Source organism: Phocoena phocoena, chromosome 1, assembly GCF_963924675.1.
Source record: "Phocoena phocoena chromosome 1, mPhoPho1.1, whole genome shotgun sequence".
In the NCBI taxonomy this organism is placed as follows: Eukaryota; Metazoa; Chordata; class Mammalia; order Artiodactyla; family Phocoenidae; genus Phocoena; species Phocoena phocoena.
The window spans coordinates 17,745,256-17,767,317 of NC_089219.1; the positions used below are offsets into that span (position 1 = coordinate 17,745,256).

General features: G+C 51.4%; 1 protein-coding gene across 2 annotated transcripts in view; it reads left to right on the top strand.

Annotated features, from left to right (window-relative positions):
* Window positions 1–21,790, top strand: part of EPHB2 (EPH receptor B2) — a 121,027-nt gene extending 99,237 nt beyond the window's left edge. Inside the window, exons 6-16 of one of the 2 annotated variants that reach the window (XM_065876391.1) lie at window positions 4,386–4,548; window positions 6,865–6,973; window positions 7,876–7,940; window positions 14,949–15,071; window positions 15,654–15,901; window positions 16,867–17,082; window positions 17,855–18,004; window positions 19,060–19,253; window positions 20,720–20,875; window positions 21,426–21,528; window positions 21,620–21,790. In XM_065876391.1, coding sequence (XP_065732463.1) covers window positions 4,386–4,548; window positions 6,865–6,973; window positions 7,876–7,940; window positions 14,949–15,071; window positions 15,654–15,901; window positions 16,867–17,082; window positions 17,855–18,004; window positions 19,060–19,253; window positions 20,720–20,875; window positions 21,426–21,528; window positions 21,620–21,790 — 1,698 coding nt within the window. Of the gene's footprint in view, window positions 1–4,385; window positions 4,549–6,864; window positions 6,974–7,875; window positions 7,941–14,948; window positions 15,072–15,653; window positions 15,902–16,866; window positions 17,083–17,854; window positions 18,005–19,059; window positions 19,254–20,719; window positions 20,876–21,425; window positions 21,535–21,619 lie in introns of those variants that run through there. The other variant, XM_065876401.1, reaches the window with a different exon arrangement.
* Window positions 21,791–22,062: the final 272 nt, after the last annotated feature.

Consider the following 22,062-nt stretch of genomic DNA (forward strand, 5'->3'; position numbering starts at 1 on the left):
CCCAACACTCCAGCATCCTCCTGGTGCCTGCAGTTGATTTCTTTAATGAATGCTCCAGATCCTCCCAGGTAGGGAAATTCGGAACTGAGCCCTGCAGTCCCCTGTGGGCCCCACCCCCCATCATCCTTCCCACTCCTCCTTTCCTTCTTTAGAAAGGGCTCTTTTGGAGCAGCCTCTCCGTTTGGCCTTTCCCCAGCTCCACTGGGATTTCCCAGCCTGCCCGGAGCCCGGAGCTGACAACCACGTTGCTGGAAGGTTTCTGGATGCCGTTGACGAATGGTGTTAGCCAGACCGTGGTTGGCCGTTTCCATTGGTTCTGGTATCCCAGGGGAGGTGGCCTCCTTTGGCAGCTGCCCTGAAGCACACAGGTTCACGCTCCCTTTGGCTCCCCAAGAGCTCAAGAAGAGTCATTTGTGAGGCGGATGGGCCCTCATAGGCCACATCGATTTATGTGTTTATTCAACAGAAACTTCTACTTGGCAGAAGTGTAGGGAAAGGATATTCCAGACAGAAGAAACAATGGTTGGGGGAGCAAGGAGTGAACTATGAAAGTCCAGGCTGCATTCAGGTTGTTGCCCCGTGTACATGGAGTTCTATCTCATTCATTCACTTTTGCAGTCACTCATTCATTTAATGACCGTTGGTGAAGGCCTACTCTATCACGTGTTGATGATAACAGGGCTGGTGGTAGCCTACATTTACTAAGTCTTTAGGTGTCCTAGAGACTATGATAAAAGCTTTCCCCTCGGGCTTCCCTGGTGGTGCAGTGGTTGAGAGTCCGCCTGCTGATGCAGGGGACGCGGGTTCGTGCCCCGGTCTGGGAAGATCCCACATGCCGCAGAGCGGTTAGGCCCGTGAGCCATGGCCGCTGAGCCTGCGCGTCCGGAGCCTGTGCTCCGCAGTGGGAGAGGCCACAACAGTGAGAGGCCCGCGTACCGCAAAAAAAAAAAAGGAAGCTTTCCCCTTTTTTTCCTATTAAATCTCCACAATCACCCTGTATGGTACATAGTGGTGTTATCCCACTTTAGCAATGAGAGCACCGAGGCTGAGAGGGCTTAAGAAATGCAACCAGTGCCTCATTGGTCCATTGGGTAAGGATCTAAACTGAGCGCTAGTGGATTTCATACTAAATTTCTTCCCATAATCTGTTGGTGTTTAACCTTTATGCAGATAATGGGACTTCAAAGAGAGGGGAGAGGGAAGGGAATTGATGGCTCTTGAGCATCTCCAATGTGCCAGGCACTACCTGATCAAATTTTATCTTCACAACAACCCTGACAAGTTGGCATTTATTGCTCCATTTTCCGGAATAGAAAACGGGCTCAGGAAAGTGAAGGGTCTTTCCCAAGGTCACAGTGCAAAGAAGTGGAAGAACTGGCATTTGAAATGACTTTCAATCCCATGCTCAGTCCTGTGCCTAGCTTTAGAGAAGGGATCCACTCAGGTTAGTGCCTAAATTTCCCGAGGCACCTATGCCACCAACAGTTTCCTCCCATCTCCTCATACAATCAGAAACTTTAAACTTCCAGCCTCTAAGCGGGCAGCCACCGTCTGCAGAATCCAATCCCCCTTTTCAAGCCTGAGCCCATCCCGTGCTGGACAGCGGCACCTAGTGGCCAACTGTGGGACTGCACCCCAGGTTCATAGAATGAATAGTTTAACATTCACTCATTCATTCATTATGTCAGTAGTTAGTGAGCACATACTAGGTGCCCAGCCTGGGGGTCCCAGAGATGAACCAGACAAGGTCCCTGCCCCAGGGAACCCACAGGCTTAGAGAAGACACATTTATATCAGAACAGTGGGTGGGAGAGGAGACAATGGACCTGCAGTCTCTGGCTGGGACATCTGGGAAGTCTCCCCAGCCGAGGCGATACTTGTGCTGAGTCTCGAATGATAAGTAGGGAACTGCCAGGCAAATGAGTAAAGAGTATTTCAGACAGGGGCAACAGCACTTGCAAGGGCTCAGAGTGTCCAGGTAAGGCCGGATTGCCAAATAAAATATAGGACACCAGGTTATATTTGAATTTTTTAAAATATATTTTTAGTATAAGTATGTCTCAAAGAATGCACGGGACATACTTATACTAAAAAATTATTCATTGTTGAGCAGAAATTCAGATTTAGCTGAGCATTCTGTTTTGTTTTGTTTTTTCTAAATCTGGCAACCCTACTAGGGAAAGGGGAAGCAGTTGCATATAGCTGGAGCCTGGAGGACCCTGGGGATGTGGCAGGAGAGACTGGCAAAAGCCAAGTCATGGAGAGTCTGGAATGCCAGGCTAAGGAGTACAGCCTTCGCCCTGTGGCCGTTGGCAAAGGACTTTGCATGCAGGCCCCTATGCTTGGTACAGGGGAACGAAACACAGCCCCTTCCCTCCGGAGTTTACAATCAAGGGAGTGAGATGAGCATGGGCCTAGGGTGACGGGACATAGCCGAAACCAGACAGCAAGTGCTCCAGGGCTCAGAGGAGGGGAGGCACATCTGGTGAGGAAGTCGAGGAGGCTTCCTGGAGGAGTAGGCAGGTGATCTGGCTCAGGAGAAGAGACTGCCTATCCGCTACTGCCCCCACATCCCAAGCTCTTTCTCACCTCCTTGCCTTTGCACCTACTGCTCCTTCCCAGCAACACCCTCCCGCTTCTTTGCCTGCGTGACTTCTATTTGTTCTTTAAGATTCCGTTCCAGTTGCCCCCAGTCTCCAGGGAGATTTCCTTGACATCATCTGATATCCCCCAGCCAGGCCAGGTCACATGCCCCTGGGCTCACTGCGCTTACCCTACCCATGTAAGCATTTCATACATATTAATTCATTTCATTCTCTGAACCCTTTGAGGTAGCTATTATTATTATTATCCCCATTTTACAGGTGAGGAAAAGGAGGCAGAGAGAAGTTAAGGAACTTGCCCAAGGTCACAAAGGTAGTAAATAATAGAGTCAGGATTTGAACCGAGAAAGTCTGGCTCCAGTTCCCTTTAACCTATCCACTATAATAACATTGTAATTACATTATTACAGGGTAGTTGTGTAATTACATAATAGGACTGCAGTTACCATTATTATCTGTAATAACATTGCTCACACTGAATTTAATTGTTTCATGAGAGTTTTCAAGGGCTCTGCATACCCGGCCATGTACAGGATTAACATGTGCAATCAGGTGTGCATTTTTCTACATAAGGGTTCATAGCTTTTCATCGGTTTCTCAAAGGGGTTCATGATCCTCAAAGGGTTAAGACCTCACCACCATTTGCTTTACTGAACTGAGCTCTCCAAGGAGGCCAGGGCCTCTGCTTTACCTCCTGTGGGTCCCTAGTGCCCAACCCAGGGCCTATGCAAAGAGGGTATTTGGGGAGGGTTTGCTGGGTAGCTGACAGACACCTGAACAAGCATCATGTAGGCTGGTAAACATCTGCATCAACTCAAGCACTTTTCCACTCCCACTGCAGCAGCTGGATCTTTGTCCTGTCCCAGACTCCTCAGGTCACCCTGGGCAGTGATCAGGTCAGAATTGGCATTCTCCTCTCTCAGACGAGGGAACATCAGGTCCTGGGTATCCAAAGGCATGGGTATTAGAGGCGGCTCCATGCAGGAGACTTAGTTTGAGTCCCAAAGCAGCCACCAACTGATGCATGTGACCTTGAGCATCATTTTCCCTTTCTGGGCCTTAATTCCTGCCTCACTCAAATGTGCTGAGGCTGAAAGGGGGTCCGTCCACTCAATCCGTAGAGGCATGAGGCAGGAAGAGGGATGCAGAGGTGAGTAAGTTGGGCCCTCTCCCTGCTGTCTCTAAGAACCCACAGTCTAGTCTTCGGGGTCTGCATACAGTGGCCACTCAGCATATGTGTATTAGTCAGCTGTTATTGAGATGATGCTGCAGAACAAACAATTCCAACAATCCAGTGGCTTACAACAAGTGGCTATTTTTCTTGCTCATAGGTTTTTTCCTGTGGGTCAACTGAGGTGGTGCTGTTTCAGCCTAGGAGTTAGGTCAAGGTCTTCTTCACAAGTTTCTCCTTCTGGAACCAGCTGTTACCCAGGTTAAGCCTCACCATGGCAGATGGCAGAAGCATAAGAGACCAGGTCAAATCAACAAGCACATGTAAAGCCTCTACTTGCATTACGTCCTTTAGAATATCCCAACAGCCAAACCAAGTCACATGAACAAATTCAACATCTGTGAGGCAAAGAAATATGCTCTGCCTTCTTTTGTGGGAGGTGTTGCAAATCATACGCAAAAGGTTTGGGTGTGTGATTCTGTTACAGGAAAGGAGTGAAGAATTTGGAACCACAGATGTTTGTCCAGTAGCCAGACCTGCCCCAAGTGGCAGGAGTGGATGGTGGACTCTGGGCTACAACCTCACTAACTGTTTTCTCTGTTCCTCGGCAGGAGCTGAGTGAGTACAACGCCACAGCCATAAAAAGCCCCACCAACACGGTCACTGTGCAGGGCCTCAAAGCCGGCGCCATCTATGTCTTCCAGGTGCGGGCACGCACCGTGGCGGGCTACGGGCGCTACAGTGGCAAGATGTACTTCCAGACCATGACAGAAGGTAAGCGGGGTGCAGAGGGCAGGAGGAGGGTGTTGACTCTACAAACAGAACCAGGACCACCTCCTACAAAGTGCCTTTGTGCAAGTTAGAAAAGGTACCCCCTCTTCTAGATGTCGGTTCTCCCTCCCTCCCGGGTGAGAACCTTCGTGCACTGTACAAACCGCACAGCCACATATAGAGGACTGTTTCTGTGGCCCGGAAAAGATATGAACTCCTCCGTTACCGTCGTGTCCTTTCCCAGGACCGTTGGGAGCTCAGCCCCAATTTGCAAAGCCACCCTGAGCAAGCCAATTCCATTCCCTGGGCCAGTTTCTTCTCATCTATGAAATGAAAGTATCATATTCCATCTGAGAGAGCAAACATTTTATCCATACATTGCTCCAGTGACTTGCGGTTGGTTTGAGAAGAATTCTGAAGCCACGTCTGAGCTCAGCAGGGAGGAGTGCAGGGATGGATTAGTAATGTCTTCCCTGGGCAAGAGAATGGAAGGTTGTAGCCCATGTGCTTTGTGTCTCCAAGTTTGGGACCACATGGTCTCTAAGCACCCTTCCTGCTCTAATAATCTTTGAGAAGCAGCACAGTTATAGAACGCAGACTCTAATGCCCAACAGTGCTAATTCAGCTCTAGCTGTGTGGTCCTGAGTAACTCACCTTACCACTCGGAGCCTCAATTTTCTGATCTATAAATGGGGATGATAACAGCTAACTCATTATCATCGTCATCATCAAACTAGGGTCAGGATGGGGGATAAAGGTGCAGGCCGTAGCACAGGGTTGGCACTACATCTCACGTTCTTAGTGCTCACCAGATAGCAGTTAAGGTCATAGTTGTCATTGCTGTGAGTCTGGGGGTCCTTTCCCCAACCAGCCACACTCCAGAGCAGAATACCTACGACCAGACTTCAGTATCCCTTCTTAGCATCTGCTTCAACCACTGGGCATGGGCCTCAGCCTTTGCCTGGTTGAACATTTCAGAGGCTCCTGGACCCCTGAATTCTTATCACAAAAATCCTCCCTTATAGCTCCACCATCTCTTCTAGTATTCACCTCCTCTGGAAAATCCCCCTTCCTCATGGCCAGCGTTTTTCACCTCTCTAGGTCCTCTTGCATGTTGGATGAGGGTCACTGACCTGGGGATTGGGGAACTGTCTCAAGACCTTTCTTTATTAATTCAACAAATATGTGTTGGTTCTGAGGACCCACAAATGACCTAGTCCCTGACTTCAATAAGTTCCTGTCCGGTCATGGAGGCAATGAGAAGTAGTAATAATAAAATTTTAAACAATGAAGATGTTGATGACATTGAGAATGCACCGAATGGTTTCCAAGAGGCAGGGCCAATGCTGGGCACATTTTACACATTATCTCACTTAAGCCCATGGCCTTGGATCAAACAGACCTGGGTTCAGATGCTGGCACTGGCCACTTTCTAACTGTGTGACCTTAAGCAAATCACAATTTTGCTAAGCCTTAGTTTCCTGATCTGTTAAATGGGATAATTATAGGCAGTACATCATAGGACTATTCTGAGAATCACACAAGATGCATAACATACTTAACCATGACAGACACTTAAAACACTTAAAAACAATAGTAGTTAATATTTACTGAGTGCTCACTATGTGCTACAAGTTATGCTAAGTCTTTTACACAAAAATCCCATGAAATGGGAATTATTCTTCTTCTCACTTTACGTATGAGGAAACTGAGCCATAGAGAGGTAAGTCACTTTACCAGAGATCACACAGATAGTAGGTGGCACCATTGGGACTCAAACCCAAGGAGTTCAGCTTCAGAGTCTGTGCTTTTTTTTTTTTGCGATACGCCGGCCTCGCACTGTTGTGGCCTCTCCCGTTGCGGAGCACAGGCTCCGGATGCGCAGGCTCAGCGGCCATGGCTCACGGGCCCAGCCGCTCCGCGGCATGTGGGATCTTCCCAGACCGGGACACGAACCCGTGTCCCCTGTATTGGCAGGCGGACTCTCAACCACTGCGCCACCAGGGAAGCCCGAGTCTGTGCTTTTAACTGCCTCTGTATATGTGTCAGATAATTATTATTATTGATTTTCCTATCAAATTGAGATGCAGGCATTATTATGCCCATTTTATAGATGAGAAATTGAGAGTTGGAGCAGTTCACGGACTTGTCCAAGGTTACTTGTGAGGCAGTGAGGGCCAGTTCTCCACCCGAGCATGACAGATGCTCTGCCAGGAGCGGAACAGACCTGGGATCCAAGGAGACCCAGTGTGGTGGGGATGCAGGGGGTTATGACCCCCAGAGCCAGGCTGAGAACACTGTGCTGTGCTTTCTCCCCAGCCGAGTACCAGACAAGCATCCAGGAGAAGCTGCCCCTCATCATCGGCTCCTCGGCAGCTGGCCTGGTCTTCCTCATTGCTGTGGTTGTGATCGCCATCGTGTGTAACAGGTGGGTGGTGTCCCCCAGCCTGGTCCAGGCCTGGCTGTCCAAGAGGGCTGTCCACCCATTCTGCCATTCCTGAACAGTGTCTGTGAACAGAGGGGACAGGATGGGCTCGGGTGGCCTGGAGACCCACAAGTGTCCTCCCACTGCCTAAATGGCCACCGTTGGCAGTCCATCCCTTTGAGTCAAGCATTGCCCTGGACAAGTCCACTATTCGAGGAGGTGGCACATTGAGACACTAATACTCCAGCATGAAGGGACGTCTCAGAACAGTGGGTGGGAAAGACTGCAGGATGCCGGGAGCCAGGGATGGTGGAGAGGGAGTACCAATCACCCTACTTTCTGCTCTAGTAGAGGCCCCTTCATGAATAGGGCCATAAGCAGGCTGAGGAACTCGGGCAAGCCCCCCTGGCTGAGGTGGCTGGAAGGAAGGGGAGAGGACACAGACAGGAAGAGGTGCAGGAAAGGGCATCCCAAGTGGCTGGCACAGCACAGGCAAAGGCAGGCGATGGGACCGGTTCCTGGACTTCTGCTGGGCTTAATGCAAAGACTCTCCCTTCTTCCTTAGAGCTCCCCACTTAAGAACAGACTAGGTCATAAGGTCAGATGGACAGAAGCCCCTGAGTTTCTGGGGCCAGGGGCCATGGCCAGAGATGACTTTGCTGTTTGAAAGGGGCTCAGCTGGTGAGGGGACAGGGGAAATCGTGAGCCTGGACTTGAAGTAGGAGAGGTGGCAAGAGCTGAGTGGGACCAGGGTGGGTGAGGCTGCTCGGCCAGGGGCCAGCAGGGCATCCTCTGGCAAGGCGGTGGTTTCCAGGGCCTGCCCACCCTCTCCCTATCACCTACTGTGGCTCCCAGCTCCCCGGGTGCCTCCAGGTGGCTCCAGCCCTTTGCTCTTGTTCCAGAAGACGGGGGTTTGAGCGCGCTGACTCGGAGTACACGGACAAGCTGCAGCACTACACCAGTGGCCACAGTATGTATACCCCAGCGGGGCCAGCACCCCGGGCCCTCACTGCCAGTGCCCAGCAACCTGTCCAGCCTTCTTTCACTGCCTCCACCCTTGCTGCGGTCAGACCGATGCCCAGCGGTTCCCCGAAGGAACGTGCACATGCCACTCCCCCTGCCTGAAGCACTCCCCCTTCTCTTTACCTGGGTCCCTCCCTCTCCCTCAGGCCTCATCATATACAGACCCCTCTGAGAAGCCTTCCCTGACCCCACCCTGGATTTAGGGCCCTCGTTGTGCTTACACCGCGCCCCCCTACCTGGCTGCGCGGTGACGGCCGCTTCCTTTCTCCCCGCCATTACGCTGGGGGCACGTGGGGACCTGAAATTGTCTGACACTCACCACTGCTTCCCCAACGCCAGCTGGCGGCCCTGCACACAGCAGGCACTGGGTACAGCCTTGCAGAATAAACACAGGAGTTGAGTGAGATGGTGAGAAGCCCAGGCTCTGGCCTGGGAGGGGAGAGAAGGGAGGCAGGAGGCCCCCTGCTGTGCCTGCTCAGTGCCTCCATTTCCTGCACCCTCCCACCCCACCTTCAGCCAGGTCTGGGGGCACGTGAGCCACACACTCCCAGAGCAGATGCCCCTCCTGGGGAGCGGATCAGAGAGAAGAGCAGAGCAGAGATTCCCCTCCGTCTGACCCTGGCAGAACCAACAACCTGTGCAGGGAGGGGACATGTGGGTCCTCGCTTCGGTTCACTCAGCAAACAGGAATTCCAAATGGGCTCAGTGGGGTACCGCAGGGCTCCTCAGTTGGCCACCAAGTAAGGGGGGTCATCAGCACATCGCTTCATTTGTCACATATTTGTTGTGGCCCGTGATGTATGTCAGGCCCTGCTCTAGGTGCTGGGGACACACAAGTAAACAAACCAAATATCCCTGCCCTGGTGGAACTTATATCCTAGTGGGAGGCACAGGGAATTTTTTAAAACACATGCAATAAACGAGTAAAGCGTATGGTATATCAGAAGATGAAAAGTGCCATGGGAAAAAAAGCAAAGTAGAACGGGGTGATTGGGAGCTGCAGGTGTCAGCGCTTCATTTTTAAATAGGGGAGAAGGGGTGGGCCTCAGCGAGTGGGCTTCCTCTGAACAAAGGTGCAGAGGAGCTGGGGGAGCGAACTGTATAGAACCTGAGGGAAGAGCATCCCAGGCAGAGGGAATAGCCAGTGCAAAGGCCCTGAGGCTGGAATGTGTCTGGCAGGTTCAGAAACAGCCAGGAAGCTAGTGTGACTGGAGCAGAGTGAGGGGGCAGGAGCAGGAGGTATGAGGGTCCATGACATGCAGATTCTTATCAACCGTTGCAGGACGTTGGTTTTCATTCTGAGTGAAATGAGAAGCCTCTGGAAGGGTCTGGGCAAAAGACTGATGTGCTCTGAGTTACAGTTTTCACAGGATTTCTCTGGCTGCCGTGTGGAGAATGGACTGAAGGGGCTGGGCTGTGCCAGACAAGGACAGAACAGGGGCCGTGAGGTGGCTGCTGGGATAATCCAGGGAAGATATGATGGTGGCTGGACCAGGGTGGCAACGGGGGAGGTGGTGGGAAGGGGTTGGATTCTGACACACTTTGAAAGTAGTGCCACCAGATTTGCTGCAGGATTGGATACAGGGTATGCAAGAAAGAGCAAAGCCAAGGAGTTCTAGATATTAAGCCTCTGGGTAAGACTTAACTTGAAGTAAAAGTTCCTGGGCTTAAAAATCATTTTAGACATAAATGTAAAAATAATTAAACCATTAACATTTCCAGAAGACAATTTAGGTAACTATTTAACTGATATGTGGATGGACAAGCACCTTCTAAGCACAAAAGCAATGGAAGGACCATAAGACAAAGGTGGACAAATTTAACTACACAGAAATAAAAATCCACCTGTATGTTAAAAATAAAATTCATAAATTCCATCACCCCATCCTACTCCCCAAGTAATAAAATCATGATCGTAGATGTAGCTTAAACGTATTGTGTTCTGTGTGCCAAGAACTCTTTTAATGCTTAACGTGTGTTTATTCATTTAATCCTGATAATTTCCCACTTTGAGTATGAGGAAACCAGGACACAGAGAGGTCCCACAGCTGTGCAAGGCAAAAACTAGGGTACAAACCCAGGGTGTCTGGCTCCAGAGCACACACACTTAGCCACGCTGTGCTACCTACACCCTTCTGAGCTAGAATAAGACAGGCTCACATGCTCCGTCACCTGGAACCATTTGGGAGCATCACTATTTAGAGGGTGAGTCAGTAACAAGGAAACAGGTGACAGCAGGGATTTGTTTTCAAAATAGACCCCAGAATAGAACGTGTTGTTCACAGATCAACACATTCTCAAGCTCAAGCTCCTACGCCCTGCATCTGAGCAGGATTTTGTTTTTTGTTTTTTTTCTCAAAGCCCTGCCAGCCCTGTGATCGCATATCCACCAGCAACCCTCTGTGGCTGGGACAGAGGCGGAAGCTGAGGCCCGGGTATGTGTGTGATGGCTCCAAGTCACCCTCACGGGCTCATGTTTTCCATCGTTCAGCAGGTGCTGAATGAGTACCGAGGGCTATGGTGCCTGGATGTGGAGCCGGGGGGACTCACCTGGTTTCTCAGCCATACTCTGCTACTGGCCAGCTAGGTGACCTTGGGGAAGCCATCAAACCTCTCTGAGCCTTGGCATCTTTATATGGGAAGCAGTAGGAATGATACTTTCACAGAGTTATGAGGATTAAGGGATTTAATGGATATTAAAGTGCTTTGTAATAATAATATTTAACAATAGCCAACTCTTCATGATAACAGTTAACAATTATTCAGTGCTTCCTATTTGCCAAATACTGTACAAAGCCCTTTAAAAAGATTCTCATTTAACCTTTGCAACCCCCTTACAAGGTAGGGAATTTGTTTATTTATTATCTCCATTTTGTAGATGAAAGAAGTGAGGCACAGAGAGGTTAAGTAACTTGCCAGAGTTCACACAGCCAGATCAATACAGTGGTTGATCTTGAATTCAAACCCATAAAGCAGCTTATCTGTGACCATTATTACTGGCAGATCCAGGATTCAAATCCAGGTCTCTGGATGCCTGGATCCTCCTTCCCTCATCCTGAATTTCCCATGTGGGTTCAGGATGGCAGTTGGTGACCCTGACAGTCATAAATCATCCAAGAGTCCAATGTTTTCTGAAGACTCTTGCCTGCAGGGGTCCTCATCCAACTTCAGTTCAGCAAATGCCCCTCCCGGGAGCATTTGGCCTTGTGCAAGGCTCTGGCCACAAGGAGCTCACATTCTATCCCAAGACACAGGCTGGGGAAGCACCCAGAATAAACTGGTAGCCTGGCAGTTGTAAGTGTAGATTTTGCAGCCTGGATTCAAACAACATTTCTGTCATTTATTAGCTGTGTCCATGTCCCCTTGGACAGGTCATGTAACATTTCTTATACCACAGTTTCTTCATCAAAAATGGGAAGGATAATATTATATTGGACCAAATGAAATTGCCATTTCTGTAGGTCAGAAGCAGTCAAATATTGACAGTTCCATAGAGCTCAGCTTAATAATGCTATTTACCTGGGAAGATTGTTAGGGAGGATTGATTGGGTCGATGCCTATAAAGTACCTAGAAAAGAGTCTCGTATGTGGTAAATCCATGCTAAACTGTGAGCCAATAGTGTTATTAATTTTGGTGAGGCGAAACCAAAGGGTCACCAAAGCAGGGATGGCTGTGCTCAGAGCCGTACATTCAAAAGCGTTTATTAAGCACCTACTTTATACCACCTTCACATATACTCCAGAGGAAACATTCTAGAGCAAGAGCTCACAACTTGGGGTTCACAGACTCCTAGAGCTTCCAGGGCCTGTGAACATTCCAGAATTATATGCTGACTATGGGCATGTGCACATACACGTGAATACTTTGCCAACAAGCAGATTCATAGCTTTCATCAGGCACTCATGACCCCAAACAGGTGGAGAGAGAAAACCCGGGCATGTAAATGAGTAATGCTGTTATTCTTCCAGCACCCTCTATGTGCCAGGCTCTGGGATTTAGCGAGAAGAGATAGACATGGCTTCTGTCCCTCTGGGGGAGGGAGGGTAAAGCAAGCACTCTCACAGCAGGAGAGTGTTCCAGAAAGGGGTGGCAGGAGGCTGTGGGCCTGTGAATCGGGGAGCCCTGATACAAGGTAGAAAAGCCATACAGACATCCGGGGGAGTGGGTGTGGAGACAGGGCAGCAGGAGCCTGAGGAGAAGGCATTGGCCTCCACTGAAGGGATCCAGGCAGGCTTCACAAGGGAGGTGGCATTTGATCTGGATACAAAGGAGGAAAAGGGTGTTCCAGGTTGAGAGAACCACATGAACAAAAGCATGGAGGCAAGCAATTATGAGGTGTGTCTGGGACCTCTGGGTAAATAATTCCTTGTGCTGGCATATAGAGGAACAAGGGAGCTGTAAGTGGAGCCCCTCACGGAGCACTTGGAATGCCAGGTGAAGGCATGCACCTCTGTCCTGTAAGGGATAGAGAGCCCTCCTGACTAGCACTCCTGACCAAGGCTTGGGACGGCATCTGATTGGTTGGCAGCGCCCAACTAGGCTTTGAGCTCCTGCCGTGCTTCTCCTTAGCTCCCTGAGCTGACCCATTCCTGTCCTTCTTCCCCAGCTGGCCCGGCAGGAAGGGCTTCTGCCAGTTCTACTAGGAGGGAGACTGAAAGTCAGTCGCCAAGAACCACAGGCCAGACACTGAGTCTGGGCAAAAAAGAGAGCATCTCCGGGGAGCTGATGCACCCTCTCTGAGGAGGGCTGACTTGGGGAAGGAGTCACAGCTGAGTACTCCAAGAGGAGGACGCATGGACCAGATCTGGGTGGATTTCCTCCAGAGGCAGTGAACATGGTGATTAAGAGCCCTGGCCCTCAGCTCAATTCTGACAGACCTGGGTTCAAATCCTGGCTGTGTGGCCTTGGGCAGATTACTTGGCCTCTCTGAGCTGCAGTTTTCTCACATGTGAAATGAGAATAATGATCCCTTCCTCCAAGAGTTGATGGGTGGAGAAGATGAGATTATGCATGTAAAGAGCCTGGCACAGTGTCGGGCACAGACAAACAGCTAAGAAAGTGGAAGCTGGTATTATTCTCTTCTATCTCTATCATCTGGATTCTGTCGTCTGACACTCAGTGTCTGTTATGTGCAGAGCGTTATGCAGTATGCCAGGGAGAAAGGAATGAGAAAAAAACATGCACCATCCCCCTCTTCCCCAGCTCCCACAGCCTAAGATGGTGGTTCTTAACTTCTTTAGGGTCTCAGACTCCTCTGAGTCTGCTAAAAGTTTTGGATCCTATGGCCGGAGAAACACAAATATGCATATGTGTGTATATAAAATTATAAGACAGAAAAATCCAGAAAAAAAATCTATACTCAGGGATAGATTTTTGGAGAACTTTTACTTTCAACAATATATATTTATGTAAATTTTAAACTATTTACAAGGAGCATAAATTACTTTTCTAATTCAAAGAGACAATAATAATAAATGCATTCCATTTCAGCAGCTCCACCAAACCCATCCTGGGACTGCCAAGTGGTTCACAGACCCAAATTAAGAAAACCCTGACCTAAAGGGCTAGACAGACACCCACACAAATAATCCAAAATGAGGATAATGTATTAGAGCAGCGGCTGGCAAGCTTTTCTGTAAAGGGTCAGACAGTAAATATTTTAGGCTCTGCAGGCCTTATGGTCTCTGTTATAACTGCTCAACTCAGCCACTGTAGCGTGAAAGCAGCCACAGGCAGAGGAATGTGTGTGGCTGTGTTCCAATAAAACTTTATTTATGATACTTTATTACAAAATGGGCAGTGGGCCATTTTGCCAACCCCTGTGTTAGAGGTTCCAGCTCTTGGAATACTGGAATGTCTGAATTAGAGGCTGAGAGTGGTCAACTAACATGTCCAAGATCACACAACTGAGCAGGGCTGTGGCCTCACTCACCAACAAGCCAAGACTTGCTATGGCCCAGGGACTTCACCTCCCAACTCCCAGAGCTGCGGCTCCAAAGTCACAACTCCTGAAGCCGTGGGAGAATGTGGGCAGGGAGCTGGGGAGCCAGAGGGAGGCCCAGGCTGGGTGAGGGCCAGATGGTCTGGGAAGTGGAAGACTAGTTATCTGGGAGGGGGAATGAGGGATAGATCATCTTTCCCTTCCTTCAAAGCATTTTGCTGACTCAGTGCTGGGGTCAGAATTGGGTCTTTAACATCCAAGTTACAGTCTTCCCTTCTGCATCAAAAAGTAAAAATCCACATCAGATCAGGAATCAACTTCATATGCCCCATGGCCAGCCTCACACTGATCACCAGGGAATTTGAGATCCAGAAAGGTTTAAGACTTGGCTAGCGGGGGGACCTGGGAAGTGGGCCCAGGAGCCATGGGTACTCAGACCCTTGTGAGGCAGCCGTTCCAGTGCCTGGGAGGGCTAAGGCAGCCAGGAAGTCTCCTGAGGGGAGAGGAGGCTTGAATGAGGCCTTGAAAGGCAGGGAGATCTCCTTAGCAGAAGCCCAAGAACATGGTCTGTTGCCTGCTCTTTCTATATTTTTGTTCCAATTCTCTCTCTTCCTTCTTGACTTCCTCTTCCTTTGCACCCCCTGATTGTCTATCACAAGAGTGATAAGCCTATCTATCCTTCCATGCCCACACTCATAACAGACATTGTTAATCAATCTTGACAGTCTTTTAGCTGCTCCAGGAAGCCACTATTAATCAATTAGAATTGGAACAAAAACGAGAACCTATTTGCTATCCCTGCTGACCTCTCTGTTCCCCTCACCCTTCTACTCAGCTCAGTGCCCATCTGCTCACTGAGACCCAGAGAGGTCAAGTGAAATGCAGGGGCTTGCCCCATTCATACAGGGGCCACATGGGAGTGTACTTCCCTCCACCGAGGGACTGGCTCTCACTTTTCTATCTGTCCACATCTTGTGTCTGCGCACATGACTGAGCCTGGTCTTCTGTCCCAGTGACCCCAGGCATGAAGATCTACATCGACCCTTTCACCTACGAGGACCCCAATGAGGCAGTGCGGGAGTTTGCCAAGGAAATTGACATCTCCTGTGTCAAAATTGAGCAGGTGATCGGAGCAGGTAGGTGACTGGTACCCTCTCAGGTACCATGGCCTCAGCCACAGGTCAGGGGACCACCCCAGTGTGTACTCCAGGGATAGAGGGCAGGATGTGGGGCAGGAGCCTCAGAGGACCCTCCAAGGCCTGAAGACTCAGAATACCCAAGGTGGAAGGGCCCTCAAAGTTCGCCCAGTAAAACTACTTCATCACCAGATGAGGAAACAGGACTGGGAAGGAACTTGCACATCACATCAGAGATTGAGCTAAGTCTGGAACCCAGGTCTCTGGACTTAATCTAGTGCTTTGTCCTTCCCACCATTCATCCCAGGTCCCTCGCTCCATCTGCCCAGGTTCCCCTACATCCTTACCCCACACCCAGCCAAATATCACAGGACGGCCATGAAAGGTTTCCTCTTACTCCCAAAGGTGGCTGAGACTCTTCTGGGCCCTTGCATTCTATAAAGGGGTTCTGTGTCTGGGAGGATGAGCTGACCACTGAGGAGGAAAAGCTCCTGCAGGTCCCAGGATCAGAGGGAACAGGGAGGGAGGTGGCACTTCCACCTGGTAAGTGACATCCTGCCTCTTTTGGTGTGTCTGTCCCAGGGGAGTTTGGTGAGGTATGCAGCGGCCACCTGAAGCTTCCAGGCAAGAGAGAGATCTTTGTAGCCATCAAGACGCTCAAGTCGGGCTATACTGAGAAGCAGCGCCGGGACTTCCTGAGCGAGGCCTCCATCATGGGCCAGTTCGACCACCCCAATGTCATCCACCTGGAGGGTGTTGTCACCAAGAGCACACCTGTGATGATCATCACTGAGTTTATGGAGAATGGCTCCCTGGACTCCTTCCTCCGGGTAAGGGAAGCCAAGAATGGTGGGGCAGGAAAAGGAGTGGTAGACACAGCTTTATACTGTCAGAGCCTGAAAGGGTCTTGGCAAGATCTAGGTCAAGAATGGCTTGCTTTCTGCCACTTTCCATTCCTTTACCCGTGCCAGGCATTGCTAATAAATCCCAGACTCTGTCCCACTAAACCCAGAAGCAATCTCAGAGTCCATCTCAATCTAGGAATTCCTCAATCCGGGAAACCACAGCGAGTTGATCAGAGTTGGCATACAACCTGAAATCTGTTCCCTCCAAGCTCTTAGCCAGCCTTCTCACTATGCACAAGAGAAAACTGAGGCTCTAAGAGAAGTAGAGTTTGCCCAGTGTCACCCAGAGGGTCGAGATGAGAGCCAGGACTGGAGCAAGGTTTCTTGACCCTGAGTCTAGAGTTTTTACCAGATTTGGATTTTCCCAAAGCTGTACAGGGATAGAGTTCAGAGCACAAGGCCAACAGAGGAAAGTTTCTAGGCCCCCCAAGAGATCACAGTCAACCAGCTAGACAAAGAGCACTGACTAGGAATCAGAAGTATGCCATCAGACTAGGTGCTATTTAATAAATATTTATTAAGCACCTAGTACGTGCTAGGCACCTTCCATGCACCTTCTTGTTGAACTCTTGACAGCCCTAGAAGGTGGGTGTTAGTTATCCCCATTTAACACGCAGATGAGGAAACTGAGACTCAGAGAGGTTAGGTCACATGTCCAAGGTTGCACAGCCAGCAAGGGGCAGAGCCAGAGTCAAACCAGCTCCAGAGTCCATGTTCTCTCCACCACCCTGAAACTGGCCTCTCTGAGGTCTCTGAGCATCTGAGTCCTTCCCACCGAGAGCCCAGGGCAGGGCAGCAGGGTCCTGCTCCGGTTTCCCATTCTGAGAATGCTCCAGAGATCTGACTCGTGCCCTTCCATTTACCCTGTGTTTCCTCCACTTCTCCCGAAGCAAAATGATGGGCAGTTCACAGTCATCCAGCTGGTGGGCATGCTGCGGGGCATCGCGGCCGGCATGAAGTACCTGGCAGACATGAACTACGTCCACCGCGACCTGGCTGCCCGCAACATCCTCGTCAACAGCAACCTGGTCTGCAAGGTGTCTGACTTTGGGCTCTCACGCTTTCTGGAGGACGATACCTCAGACCCCACCTACACCAGCGCCCTGGTAAGATGGAGGCAGGGAACAGTGGAGTCACAGGGCCGGGGAGGAGGACGAATATCCATCTCTCCCCGCAATACGTTTTCACCAACGCTTGCCCATGCCGAGCGCTGTGCTGGGCCCTGGAGACGTAGAGACATAAACCATGTTTTCTGCCCTCTTGGAGCTCACAGACTGGTGGACACAGATGTGCAGAGCACCAGAGAGTGACGGGGCTGTGAGTTAGACACCAGCCTTGGGAGGCAGAGGAAGGCTTGCCAAGAAGGAGTGATAGCTGAGCTGAAAGCCAGGTGCCAGTAAAAGTTTGTCAGATGCCGTACTCTCATGGGGAGCTGTGACTGAAACACAGGCTGTCAGGGAAATTGGTGGGCACCCATGCCGGAGAGGTCGGCAGGGCCAGATCGCGGAGACTCTTGACTGCCCCAGCTCAGGACTCTCTCCCGAAAGCTGTTGGGGTTGTTGAAGAGTTTTAAACAGAAAGGAATAAGACACAATCCCTAGCCTCAGAGGTGGTTCAGATGGGACTTAGGGAAAGATTTGCAGAGGGACCTCAAGGACGAGAAGGAGGTTACCAGATGGCAGAGTGGGAGAAGGCACTTCATGCAGAGGGGAAGGCATGTGCAGACGCCTGGAGGCCCAGAGCAGCAAAGGTGAGTCTGGGGAACAGTGAGATACCTCGTGTGATTCTGCGGCACAGGGCACAGGCTGGGGAGCTTTGCGAGCAGAGGGCGTGAAGGTAAGCCTCCCACCCATTAACCCTCCTCATTCTGTTCCCCAGGGTGGGAAGATCCCCATCCGCTGGACGGCCCCAGAAGCCATCCAGTACCGGAAGTTCACCTCGGCCAGTGACGTCTGGAGCTATGGTATCGTCATGTGGGAGGTGATGTCCTATGGGGAGCGACCCTACTGGGACATGACCAACCAGGACGTAAGTCTCCAAGGGGATGGGCAGAGCCTCTCTGGCCAGCCAGACAGGAGGGGAAGATCCAGAACTTCTGGCCTTTTGCGTGTCTCTCAGGGGAGTGGGAACAAGGTCTCTGAGATCCCAGCCCGATGTTGGTTGATTCAAACGTCTGCACGGGACCCTGGACTCTCCAGGGGACTCAAGAGTAGGAAAGGCGTACCCATCCACAAACCAGCAAATCTTCAGAATGCTGTCACCTGTGGCCAACCCTGAATGAGACCATATCTGCCCCTCAGGTGTTTACCACCCGTGTGGGAGACAAGACAGTCATTCTGGGGACCAGATGTAGTTATCAGGTGCTATGTATGATCAGGTACTAAAGTGGAGGAGGCAGGTGTCCAGCCCTGTAGGTGTTGGAGCAAGGGCAGTGTGGGCAAGATGAGCCAGGAAGTCTTCACAGACAGGTGGGACTCACACAGTAGTGGGACTTGGAGACGTGAGGGCTTCCAATGGAAAGAACAGCCTGTGCAAAGGCCCAGAAGTGGGATGATGAGGGGTCGTGTCGGGGAGCATGGAGAGGAAAGTTGATCCGAGAGGTCGATGAGGTTCAGTGATGGGGTGTTTGAAAATCGATCCGAGCAATTCTGATCCGCTGCAACGCCAGAACAGGGAATGCTTGAGCAGGGAAGGTACCCACAGTCAAGCTGGGGAAGATGAATTTGGCCCTGGGGGCAGGAGAGTTTGGAGAGGTGTTTGGGCTCTTTTCCCTGACAGAAGAGCCAGGTGGGGTTGCCCACAGGAGGGTCAGCCCGGTGGACCCTGAGGCAGAGGGTATCTCAGGGTGCTGGGTGGGTGAGTGAGGGGAGCAGAACACCCAGCTGCCAGGCCAGACCGAGGCCACAGATGGTGGGAACCCAGGTGAGGCACATACTGGGGCTGCCTCCAGGAAGCGGAGGTAGTTGCCACGGCAACCAAGCAAGTCTGTCGTGCCATGTACTGGGGGCAAGACGGGCCGGGCCAGAGGGCAGATGCTCTTACCTCACCCAGCCAGCCCCACCCGGCCCCTGTGTTGTCCCCAGGTAATCAATGCCATAGAGCAGGACTATCGGCTGCCACCGCCCATGGACTGCCCAAGCGCGCTGCACCAGCTCATGCTGGACTGCTGGCAGAAGGACCGCAACCACCGACCCAAGTTCGGCCAGATCGTCAACACGCTGGACAAGATGATCCGCAACCCTAACAGCCTCAAAGCCATGGCGCCCCTCTCTTCCGGGTACCGCCTCACCTGTCCCGCCCCTTTTCCCAGTTCTGCCCTGGCCCCGCCCCCTCTGGTAAAGCTGAATTGGGATGGGGAAGGGCAGCGCTAGTGTTTGTTGGAAAGATGACTACCTTGGGGTGCAGAGTGTAGGACACAGACTATCCTGAGAAGGAGAAGGAAGCCCAGTCTGGTAGAGGAAGCATCTTTTAAAGCATGGTCGGAGAGGACAGCTTTTAAGAGAAATCGTCAGAATCTTGGTGAATAGATTTACTCCTCACTCAGTTTCCTCCTCCACACTTAAACCTGGACCCTCCGACTCGCATTTGCAACCTCCTCGACATGGCCAGGCTCACACACACACGCATGTACACACATATAGTCCCGTACGTGTACGTGAACGTACAGCTGGGCACAAACGCTCATGCCTGCGCTCACAGTCTCACACACATGGAGACACCCATTCTCAGGCGCTCACACCTACACACATCCACAGGTCCCTGAGCACACACGTTCAGAAGTACATACTCACCACACAAACACGTGCACGCGCGCCCCACACTCGAGTTGCCATCCTTATATCAGAGAGACTGGCTCAGGAGGTGCGCTAGCTCCAGTGATCCCGGAGCTTTCCTTCTCCCACTGGTCCCAGGGTGCCCTCCATCAGGTCTGCAACCACAACTGCCTTGCCCGGGCAGATTCAACAGGCCAGCCCTGGCCCTGCACACTCTTACACTTCAGGACTCTTGATCACACAAGGTTTCTGAGCGGCATCCGGCTAGATGTCCTTGGGGTCCAGGGCTGGCTGTGGCCAGAGACTCTCTGGGCCCAAGTCCTTCACCTGCCGAGTTCTTAGGGCCAAGAGATTTTCGTGTTTGCCTCTGCCCATCCCTCCTCACCATGACCCTGCATCAGCCATTCCTGATTCTTCGGATAAAAATCACTCTGAGCTTTTAGCCTGAGGGTCACTTCGCACCTCGCCTGCCAGGAAGTCATTCCCACTAGCCCCACCAGCTCCGTCTGGACTTTGGAGAGGCAGTCCACAAGATCAGCTTCCTGTAGCACAACCACGGTAGAGAAGGACAGAATGGCATCAGGGGAGGAAACAGCAAATAATCAGCACAGTTAGTCCAGCTGAAATCCCTCCTCCTCAAAAGAAGAAGCATGGAGAAGCATCTCCCGCCTCACCACTGTGGTCCAGCCTCTCCGCAGTCCCTGTAGAGGCTTCCCTAGACTTTCCAGGTAACCCCAGCTTTGAGTCCTGCACACACTCACTCTCGCCTACTCACACATATGTGTGCACATTTACGTGCGTTCAAACTCCTGCTCTCACACAGAAATGCTCACATACATACACACCCACCTGCGTTCACACACGTGGATGCACGCGTGCAGGTACGCACATAGCCTGCAAGTGTAGTGCTTACCTTCACCCCCAGGTCAGCATGTGCCCTGACCGTCCCCATTGCCCACCCCACCCCCAGAATCAACCTGCCGCTGCTGGACCGCACGATCCCCGACTACACCAGCTTTAACACAGTGGACGAGTGGCTGGAGGCCATCAAGATGGGGCAGTACAAGGAGAGCTTCGCCAATGCCGGCTTCACCTCCTTCGATGTCGTGTCGCAGATGATGATGGAGTAAGTGCCCAGCCGCTTCCACCCACTGCCATTAGCCCCCCTCCCCACCCATCCCACCACGTGGGGGGGCTCTGCAAAGTGAGGAATAGACAGTGTCCCAGCAGGGATATGGGGGACCAAGGGGCAAGATGGCCAACACGGACTCACATTCATATCGACACCCAGGTCTCCTGCCAGCCACTGTCTGCGACCTTGGGCAAATCACAGAACCCTTCTTAGCCCCAGTTTTCTCTTCTGTAAACTGGGGAGTGGTAGGAAGATGAAAGGAGATATAAAGTGAATGACTGGGTACTTAGTAAATGCAGGTTCCCTTCTCCTCCCCCGAAGCAGAGGAGACACGTGTACCTAGGCACCCTGATTCCTAATCACGGGCTCCTCCCATCTCAACATTCACTCACTCCAGCTCCAGATGCCCACCCATTCCCCCAGGTCCTTCACCCCCTCCCTTGCCCTCTCCAGCAGAAAACCCCTGGAAAAGCCCAGGCAGCTCTACCTGGAAAGAGTCCCTCCACCCCCGCATTTCCCTAACACATGTGCTTCTCTCCCAAAGGGACATTCTCCGGGTTGGGGTCACCTTGGCTGGTCACCAGAAAAAAATCCTGAACAGTATCCAGGTGATGCGGGCACAGATGAACCAGATCCAGTCTGTGGAGGTTTGACGTTCACCTGCCTCGGCTCACCTCTTCCTCCAGGCCCCGCCCCCTCCGCCCCACATGCTGGCCCCCGGTTCTTCGTCCACCGCAGGGTCAGCCACCTGCCAGGAGGCCACGGGCAACAGGAAGAACCAAGCAGCGCTCCAGCCATGAGACGTCACCAAGAACAACACGTGCAACTTCAGATGATGGAAAAAAGGGAATGGGGACAAAAGAAAATAGATCCCGGGAGGGGGCGGGAAATACAAGGAATAGTTTTTAAAGAGGATTCTCATAAGGAAAGCGATCATTGTTCTTGGAGGAAAAAAAGGGCTTGGGAGATTCATGCAGTTTGTCCAATCGGAGATCAAAAGCAGTTTCTCTCCAACTCCCTCTGGGAAGGTGACCTGGCCGGAGCCAAGAAACACTTTCAGGAACACAAATGTGAAGGCGAGAGACAGGGGCCACACTTCTCTCCCGTCCCCGGGGCTGCTCTTCCAGGTCTCACTCAACAGCCATGCACCAGGCGGATGAGCGGGCGATGGGCAACCAACC